Source organism: Gastrolobium bilobum, unplaced genomic scaffold (assembly GCF_033153095.1).
Source record: "Gastrolobium bilobum isolate Gb01-03AN ecotype WA unplaced genomic scaffold, APGP_CSIRO_Gbil_v1 utg18566, whole genome shotgun sequence".
NCBI lineage: Eukaryota > Viridiplantae > Streptophyta > Magnoliopsida > Fabales > Fabaceae > Gastrolobium > Gastrolobium bilobum.
The window spans coordinates 282,410-293,222 of NW_026899779.1; the positions used below are offsets into that span (position 1 = coordinate 282,410).

At 29.4% G+C, this 10,813-nt stretch overlaps 1 protein-coding gene across 1 annotated transcript; it reads left to right on the plus strand.

Moving 5' to 3' along the window:
• Positions 1-3,830: 3,830 nt before the first annotated feature.
• Positions 3,831-4,658, plus strand: LOC133293424 (uncharacterized). Its single transcript, XM_061491992.1, has one exon. It carries the CDS (start codon positions 3,831-3,833, stop codon positions 4,656-4,658), a length of 828 nt encoding a protein of 275 aa, XP_061347976.1.
• Positions 4,659-10,813: the final 6,155 nt, after the last annotated feature.

Here is a 10,813-nt window from a genome sequence, read left to right on the forward strand (position 1 = left end):
TTAATTCAATTTTTTTTTTTAAAAATTTAAAGTTTCAATTTTTATTAACCTTGATTCAGTGGAATTCAAAAATTCTCAAGATTTCAAAAAAAATCACATTTATAACTACTAAATTCATCCCAACCTACGATTTCAATCTAAACAAAAAGTAGTTTTAATTCAAATTTTGTTTCTTATTTTTAAAATTTAAAGTTTGAATTTTTATTAACCTTGATTCAGTGGAATTCAAAAATTATCAGGATTTTCCAAAAAAATCACATTTATAACTACTAAAAACATCCCAACCTACGATTTCAATCTAAAAAAAAAGTAGTTTTAATTCAAATTTTTGTTTCTTATTTTTAAAATTTAATGTTTGAATTTTTATTAACCTTGATTCAGTGGAATTCAAAAATTCTCAAGATTTTCCAAAAAAATCACATTTATAACTACGAAAAACATCCCAACCTACGATTTCAATCTAAAAAAATAAGTAGTTTTAATTCAAATTTTAGTTTCTTATTTTTAAAATTTAAAGTTTGAATTTTTATTAACCTTGATTCAGTGGAATTCAAAAATTCTCAGGATTTTCCAAAAAAATCACATTTATAACTACTAAAAACATCCCAACCTACGATTTCAATCTAAAAAAATACGTAGTTTTAATTCAAATTTTGTTTCTTATTTTTAAAATTTAAAATTTGAATTTTTATTAACCTTGATTCAGTGGAATTCAACAATTATCAGGATTTTCCAAAAAAATCACATTTATAACTACTAAAAACATCTCAACCTACGATTTCAATCTAAAAAAATAAGTAGTTTTAATTCAAATTTTTGTTTCTTATTTTTAAAATTTAACGTTTGAATTTTTATTAACCTTGATTCAGTGGAATTCAAAAATTCTCAAGATTTTTTCAAAAAAATCACATTTATAACTACTAAAAACATCCCAACCTATGATTTCAATCTAAAAAAATAAGTAGTTTTAATTCAAATTTTTGTTTCTTATTTTTAAAATTTAAAGTTTGATTTTTTATTAACCTTGATTCAGTGGAATTCAAAAATTCTCAGGATTTTTCAAAAAAATCACATTTATAACTACTAAAAACATCTCAACCTACGATTTCAATCTAAAAAAATAAGTAGTTTTAATTCAAATTTTAGTTTCTTATTTTTAAAATTTAAAGTTTGAATTTTTATTAACCTTGATTGAGTGGAATTCAAAAATTCTCAGGATTTCCAAAAAAATCACATTTATAACTACTAAATTCATCCCAACCTACGATTTCAATCTAAAAAAAAAAGTAATTTTAATTCAAATTTTGTTTCTTATTTTTAAAATGTAATGTTTGAATTTTTATTAACCTTGATTCCGTGGAATTCAAAAATTATAAGGATTTTCCAAAAAAATCACATTTATAACTACTAAACACATCCCAACCTACGATTTCAATCTAAAAAAATAAGTAGTTTTAATTCAAATTTTTGTTTCTTATTTTTAAAATTTAAAGTTTGAATTTTTATTAACCTTGATTCAGTGGAATTCAAAAATTCTCAAGATTTTCCAAAAAAATCACATTTATAACTACGAAAAACATCCCAACCTACGATTTCAATCTAAAAAAATAAGTAGTTTTAATTCAAATTTTAGTTTCTTATTTTTAAAATTTAAAGTTTGAATTTTTATTAACCTTAATTCAGTGGAATTCAAAAATTCTCAGGATTTTCCAAAAAAATCACATTTATAACTACTAAAAACATCCCAACCTACGATTTCAATCTAAAAAAATACGTAGTTTTAATTCAAATTTTGTTTCTTATTTTTATAGTTTAAAATTTGAATTTTTATTAACCTTGATTCAGTGGAATTCAACAATTATCAGGATTTTCCAAAAAAATCACATTTATAACTACTAAAAACATCCCAACCTACGATTTCAATCTAAAAAAATAAGTAGTTTTAATTCAAATTTTTGTTTCTTATTTTTAAAATTTAACGTTTGAATTTTTATTAACCTTGATTCAGTGGAATTCAAAAATTCTCAAGATTTTTCAAAAAAAAATCACATTTATAACTACTAAAAACATCCCAACCTACGATTTCAATCTAAAAAAATAAGTAGTTTTAATTCAAATTTTAGTTTCTTATTTTTAAAATTTAAAGTTTGAATTTTTATTTAACCAAAAATTTGATTTTCCAAAAAAAAATCACATTTATAACTATAAAAACATCCCAACCTACGATTTCAATCTAAAAAAATGGTTTTAATTCAAATTTTAGTTTCTTATTTTTAAAATTTAAAGTTTGAATTTTTATTAACCTTGATTCAGTGGAATTCAAAAATTCTCAGGATTTTCCAAAAAAATCACATTTATAACTACTAAAAACATCTCAACCTACGATTTCAATCTAAAAAAATAAGTAGTTTTAATTCAAATTTTAGTTTCTTATTTTTAAAATTTAAAGTTTGAATTTTTATTAACCTTGATTCAGTGGAATCCAAAAATTCTCTGGATTTTCCAAAAAAATCACATTTATAACTACGAAAAACATCCCAACCTACGATTTCAATCTAAAAAAATAAGTAGTTTTAATTCAAATTTTTGTTTCTTATTTTTAAAATTTAAAGTTTGAATTTTTATTAACCTTGATTCAGTGGAATTCAAAAATTCTCAGGATTTTCCAAGAAAATCACATTTATAACTACTAAAAACATCCCAACCTACCATTTCAATATAAAAAAATAAGTAGTTTTAATTCAAATTTTTGTTTCTTATTTTTAAAATTTAAAGTTTGAATTTTTATTAACCTTTATTCAGTGGAATTCAAAAATTCTCAGGATTTTCCAAAAAAAATCACATTTATAACTACGAAAAACATCCCAACCTACGATTTCAATCTAAAGAAATAAGTAGTTTTAATTCAAATTTTTGTTTCTTATTTTTAAAATTTAAAGTTTGAATTTTTATTAACCTTGATTCAGTGGAATTCAAAAATTCTCAGGATTTTCCAAAAAAATCACATTTATAACTACTAAAAACATCCCAACCTACGATTTCAATCTAAAAAAATAAGTAGTTTTAATTCAAATTTTAGTTTCTTATTTTTAAAATTTAAAGTTTGAATTTTTATTAACCTTGATTCAGTGGAATTCAAAAATTCTCAGGATTTTCCAAAAAAAATCACATTTATAACTACGAAAAACATCCCAACCTATGATTTCAATCTAAAAAAATTAGTAGTTTTAATTCAAATTTTTGTTTCTTATTTTTAAAATTTAAAGTTTGAATTTTTATTAACCTTGATTTAGTGGAATTCAAAAATTCTCAGGATTTTCCAAAAAAATCACATTTGTAACTACTAAAAACATCTCAACCTACGATTTCAATCTAAAAAAATTAGTAGTTTTAATTCAAATTTTTGTTTCTTATTTTTAAAATTTAAAGTTTGAATTTTTATTAACCTTGATTTAGTGGAATTCAAAAATTCTCAGGATTTTCAAAAAAAATAACATTTATAACTACTAAAAACATCCCAACCTACTATTTCAATCGAAAAAAATAAGTAGTTTTAATTCAAATTTTTGTTTCTTATTTTTAAAATTTAAAGTTTGAATTTTTATTAACCTTTATTTAGTGGAATTCAAAAATTGTCTTTCTTTTCCAAAAAAAAATAACATTTATAACTACTAAATACATCCCAACATACGATTTTAATCTAAAAAATCAATACTAATTTTGATTCTCAGTGTCACTCTCTTGATTGTGCAGTTGGGTATTTAAATTCTGATCTCGTCTTCCAATTACAATTCATTCAGAAAATATTATTCATTTTCCAATCCCTAAAAATGGTTGGTACGTCGTCTAACAAGCGGATGAAGATGGCTGGTATCATCGATGTTGAGTCCCTGGTGTCCCTGCCGTCTGATTTGTTGTTGCTAATTTTTGGAAAGGTTGCATATGATTCAATTGAAGATATAACCAACATCAAATTGACTTGCATCGGGTTTCTTCGACTTGTTGAGACAGATTATGTTTACGAACGTGTTTCGTTGGACAAATTTGCGGTGGGGCCATTGGAAAGGGTTACCAATGCAAAACCTTTTCTTCATCGAGTGAGGGTCATCGGTGATGATGAAGATGATGCGTTCTTCAACCCACTGCAAGTTCTGAAAAGAAAACGCCAAGTATATTTTTTGCAGCGTTGTAGGGAGTGTGGCAATCCTGAAGTATTGTATCGTGAGGGCTTGGTCAATTACTTTCGGGAAACATCGAGTTCGGAGATGCAAGCGGTGGCCCTTGAAGGCATTAGGACTGCAGCACTGAAAGATCACCAAGAAGCCAAGTACGCATGTTCCATCATATTGATGGCTGGTGTTGATGAAGATCAGAGGGCTGTGGGCTTTGAATTTTTTTGCACGCTGGATGATGCCCACATTTTGAGGCATTGCAGACGACGTGTTAGACTTTTCATCAGGGCATTATGGGTGCGCAGGGAGATGGTTTATCACGGATTCCCTATATGCAATCCTCGCATATGCGAAATGCGATTTATTAAGGATGAACCTTCCTCATCGGAGAATAATGAGATTAATAACATGCTTAGGAATAAGATTTGTCAACGTTGTAAGGCGGATATTGAGGTCTACTTATTTTGTATAATGACTATAATCTAATTTAGGGTCATGTCGAGTCTGATTTAAATTGATGTTTTTTTTTCTTTTTGTTTTTAAGAATCAGAACTGATGTTTCTGGTGGTGTTGGTTTAGGCTTCATTTATCTATTTTGGTCAATTTCAGTGTTGCAGATAATGGTTTCTTATCTTTAATTGTAGCTCTTATTATTTTGTGATTTGGAATTTTAACTTAATTGTTATATGTTTTATTTTTCCTTAGGAAGATAAGGCAAATCATTTTTAAAAAAAAAGGAAGAAGGAAAATCATTGTTAAGATATCCTTTAATAGTAATATCCATACTTAACTGGTAATAAAGTTCAAAATGTGAAACCAATGCACTCTATGAAAAGAATATAAAGGTTCAACGATTTCGATGATAACAAACATGGAAAGAAAGCTTCAAGGTGCAACCATAAAAAAGAAGTCTAAACAATATCAAGACTCAAGCTTCAAGAGAAGTCTCTAAGTCCAAACTCAGAGTAATATACTGTAGGACTTAGGATTATTTGTAAATTGATTCTTTACAAGAACGAAGCTCAAAGTATTTTTTAAATACATGCATTAAATCATCGTTTGACATTCAAATACATTCTCAACATGAAAACATACTTTTCAATGTTCATAAAATGTTTAAACAATATTTGAAAATGATGTGAATCAAGAGAAAACCATTTTAGGGCGAAAACCAACCTTTCAACAGGTTGTTAATCGATTACCAAATAATGGTAATCGATTACCCTTCTTGGTAATCGATTACCCACTCAATGGTAATCAATTACCTACTGTACAGAGACAAAAATAACGGCTATAAAACAGCTAGTTTGCGAAAATGAGTAGGAAAAAGGCCATGGGGGCCTTCTATAAATAGAGATTATTGTTCCCATTGATGGGACACACTTATTGATCATCATTACTCATTAATTCTCATCCTATTTGCATTATTCTTGTCTTCTTGATCATAAATTCTATTTGAGCTTTATTCTTGTGAGAGTGTCATATACCATTGTTCTTCAACTTGTGTTATTTGTACTTTGAGAGTACTTAGCCATTATTAAACACCTTCCTTGATTACTTGAGTAGCTAAGGGAGTGAACCCTACACACTTGAAAGGTCACCAAATTCCTAAGAAAATTTGAAGTGAAAAAGTGTAAGGCATCAAGAGCCCGAAGTCTTGAAAAGTTGTAGTGGTTTGTCAAGCACCCTCAAGCTTGATAGTTAGTGAAAAGAATTGATCGAACGGCTTCAGTCTGGACGTAGGTCACGGTGGTGGTGACCGAACCAGGATACATCTAGTTTGCAATTTCTCTAACCTTAATCTCTTTATTTAAGTATTAAAATTGCATCTTAGATTGTCTTTATATATTCGCTTGCTTACTTTGTTGATCACTACACTTGCTTTTACAATTAGACATTTCCTTATTAAATCACTTTATTGAAGAAATAGTCTTTAAAACATCAAAGGAGGTACTTTGCGAAAAGATTTTATAAAACTCAATTCACCCCCCTCTTGAGTATTGAAGCCACCTGTCCAACACAGTCTCACTTAATGACTACGATTTGAGCATGGACAGCGAGAAATTGGAATGTTTTGTTCAAGTATATTCATTGTGAAAGCAACGAATGTGTTCAAATATATTCATAGGGGAGGGCCTATGCGTATTGTTCATTTAGTATTACACGTATATGTTGTAAATTGTGTTCATTTAGTATTACAATTTGTCACTGTTTTGAACTTCCCACTATCCTCAACATCATGTATTGTTCTCTCACCCTTATTCATGGTTGTCTGTCCAATGATGTTACTTGGTACTTTAAAAAATGGTGTATTCTTTCAACATTATATGCGTTGGAATAACAAAGACTCATATCAGCAAAAAATCTTTGTGACATGTATACTTTTGATGCGTTTTTAAACTGATGCATTTTTTAACTGATGCGTTAATTTGAACTGATGCATTTTTAAGTTAATGACTTAATCCAATGATAAAAACTAATCAAAATTCGGACAGACAATGAAGAGTGTTATATTTTTTACCTGTGTTAATTTTTACGAATGCCCATGTACATAAGGGTGATATGCTTTGTACTCAGATTTGAATACTAAGGGTCAAGCAGCAGCAAACTTCACTGTCATCCCATATGCATTTTCCAAGTAGCAGCAATATTCTTGCCCATCAGTTTTGAATACTAAGGGTCATACACTTTGTTTTTTAGTCACCAAAAAAAAATACTAGAACATTATTAAACTGATTCAAATACTTACAAAAAAAAGGACGAAAAAATAAATAAATGTTAATATTTATAATTTATATTCATTAATAAATAATGGCCATATAATGTTTCCCGCCAATTGAGGAGTTGTGTTTTCATCTTTTAACTTATAATGTTTTTTGTTCAGAACATTATTAAATTGATTCAATTACTTACAAAAAAAAGACCAAAAAATAAATAAATGTTAATATTTATAATTTATATTCATTAATAAATAATGGCCGTTTACTCTTTCCCGCCAATTGAGGAGTTATCTTTTCATTTTTTAACTCATAATGTTTTTTGTTCAGAACAAAAACTCATCACATTGTCTCTTCATATTCCCATTGCCCACATTCAGCTGAATTGTTGTTTCATGTTTATGTTCTTGCAACAAGGAGCGAGTTAATCAAACTTGGGTTGTCCTGTACGTTGTGAAGCATCTCATAGGCAGGTGTATATCATTTGAATACCGTCATGTCTAACGACAAATCAGAATTCGAAACTCCTTCAAGGAAAAGAAGGAACATAGGTCGCATTGAATCGAATCGGTTTACTGGTAATGACGATTTCTGTTCATGCAGTAGTTGATAGTTATTTCTCATTCGAATATCTAATTCATTTTACTCATGACTTTGTAGAAGATCTTCTGGGGTCTTCTCCCTCCCCCGTTGGCAGGTCATTTTAATTCGTCATTTATATTATTTACCGTTAATGGATTTTGTATATTATGTCAACACATTTTAGTTAATTTTGTTATTGTTCATTTTTAAAATATGTAGCATTTCTGATGTAAGCAATTTACGGAATAAGACGAGCTGCAACAAACAACGACTATGTAACAATACAAACGGTCTGTATGTTTTTTTCTTTTGTGAACAACTTTTTTAACGTTAATACATAATCAAACATTTTAAGTCTGAATTATTTATTCTTTGTTTTTTTTAAAACAGAATCTGCTTCGCATAATATAACACACGGTTGTGATTATGATAAAGTCGTATCTAATTCCTCCCTTTCAAACATTATTGAATCGTTTCCTTTTAATGGTATGTACAAAAGCAATCCTCCATAAACTTCAATTAGTTGTGTTCTTATGTAATGGACTTTGTAATTTTTTTTGTAGAAAATCTTTCTCCGTTATATGCGTCCACCATTGCCAGGTAAGTTTATTGCTTGGGTTATCTCATTTACGAATGATTAGTAATCCTTCATTTGTTAACTATTAAATCTGGTCTGTTGTTAAGATTTTTTTTATTTTTTATCTTTTTTTAAAACATACAGCCTTACTCAAATCACCAGTAAACAGAATGAGTTTAGCTGCAACAGACAACCTCTTATAGGGAAAATGGTGTTGATATTCGAGATGGTGCACATTTGCTGAATTTAGTATATCTGAATTTTTTTTCCGTGTTGGGCTGTCCTTTTCCTTATTTTCATTACTTTTTTCTTTGTGTTGCAGATATGGATATAAATGATTCCAATATGCCAAATATTATTTCTATCAACATAGGTCTTTGTATTAATTTTATATTTTTGATTATTTTATTGCAAAATATTAATATCTATATGAAAAATTATAATCACCGCAAGAATTTTTTTTTTTTAACAAACCATCTTCGAGCACGATTGTCTGCTACTTATAGGGAAAATGGTGCACATTTGCTTAATTTAATACATGAAATAGAAATTATTTGCATTGAAATGTCTTTGTTATTTTCAATACCTTTTTCTTCGTCTTACAAATATTGATATCAATAATTCCAATGTGCCAAACACGACTTCTAACAATGAAGGTCTTTATTTTCATTTTCTATTTTCCATTTTTTGGTTACAAATAAAATTATCCGTCTAACGTTTGAGCTGCATCTTTGTATATTTTTAGATTATTGGGACGCTGGGGATCCTACTTTTGTTTGTCAGCATTGTGGAGCACATATGTGGTATGACGAGAGAAATAAGAAGGATCGTAAACCAAGTACGCCACAATTTACTTTGTGCTGCGGCAATGGAAAAGTTAAACTTCCTTTGTTAAAAGCTGCTCCGGATACGTTGCTTCAAGTGCATGTTAATTCAAATGCGAGGAGCCTCCATTTTTTGCGAAATATCAGAGCGTACAACATGATTTTTTCCTTCACATCCTTCGGAGCAAAAGTGGATGGATCGGTAAATCAAGGTTCTGGCCCATACTGTTTTAGAGTTGGGGGGCGAGTTCATCATTTAATGAGGAGTCTTCTACCGGCCGATAGTCAGACTCCAAAATTTGCTCAGCTATATATATATGATACTGAGCACGAAGTGGACAACATATTGGGTTGTCTAAGGCATATTCCTTTTCTGACCAATTCTCATTGTTCATTTATGGTGTATATTTTTATGTTTATTTCATATTAGTGAATGATTTATTTTGTAATTATATTTGCAGTTCCACCAGTACTGAAGATATGCTTGATCCCGAAATTATCCTATCATTTAAGCAGATGTTGGATAAGCACAATAGTATAGCTCAGTCTTTCCGGTGTGCTAGAGACCGTTATAAAGAAGATGACTTTAATGGTGTGAAGTTGAGACTTATTTGAAAGCGTGGTAGTGATGGAAGAGTTTATAATCTTCCGACAGCATCTGAAGTGGCTGCTTTGATTGTTGGAGATATAGACAATGCTATGTGTGATAGGGATATCATTATTGAGACCCAAGATAGAGTCTTACAGCGCATCGATGTGAAGCATCCATTATATCTTGGCTTGCAGTATCCATTGTTATTTCCTTACGGTGAAGACGATTATCGCGATGATGTCCAGCGTACTGTGGTGTCCAGTGGTATGACAAATGCAAGAGCCGTTATCAGCATGAAGGAATTCTTTTCGTTTCGACTTCAGATGCGGTTAGGAGAGTCAGAAATTCTTCATCGATCGAGGAAACTTTTCCAACAATTCCTGGTTGATGCGTATACTGTGATTGAGTTTGAACGGCTTAATTTCATTCGATATAACCAGAGTCATCTCAGGGCTGAGTTGTACAAAAATACAAAACACTCATTCGACAGAGGTGAAGATGCAGTCGTAACTACTGGAAAACATATCATTATACCTACTTCATTCACAGACGGACCTAGATATATTGCTGAAAATTGTAAAGATGCTTTTGCAATTTGTTGTTGGGCTGGGTATCCTCATCTTTTTATAACAATTACCTGCAATCCTAAGTGGCTGGAAATCACACAACATTTAAATATATTTTGTTCATATCTTGCGTGATTATGTTTATTATGCTTGACCTTATTGCAGACATTTATTAACTAAAACATTGTTACATGTTCTGATCATCTCTGGAAAATATTGAAAGAAGCTGAAACTTTATAATTTTTCAATGACCACGTGACAAATATAAAATGCAGCAGTATACTTTAATGTGTTGCGTTAGTTTTTACGAGACAAACAAATCAATTTTTTTTCCTCTGTCTGATAATACACTAGTTTGGATAAAAAATTTAACTCATGACACTTTGGTCACTGTTACTCGTTTATGACTTTATGGTACTTTGTAAGGATCTCGTCTCAGAAGAAGAGTGAGTGGCATACCCAAAAAGAAGAGTGAGTGGCTTGACTCATTTATAAAAAAACAAATGGCCTAGCTTGACCCATTAACCTGTTAATTTTTAACTTCCAAGCAGAACCATTAATTAACTTCACAAAATACTTAAAATCTATTGTTAAGAAAATAATCACAATTTCAACGTCAAAACAGAACCATAAATCACAATAACAAACAACTCATCACAATCTGCATCCATGTCACTTTCAAAAGCAAAACGTTCAAACTAAATAATGTATATTTCATCAGATCCAACAAACCAATCCATATTGTGTAAATTAAAATAATTAAATGATTCCAACAAACACATC

Bases quoted from the DNA above. Each gene is read 5' to 3' on its own strand.
- LOC133293424 (XM_061491992.1), top strand. From the start codon at position 3,831: ATGGTTGGTACGTCGTCTAACAAGCGGATGAAGATGGCTGGTATCATC.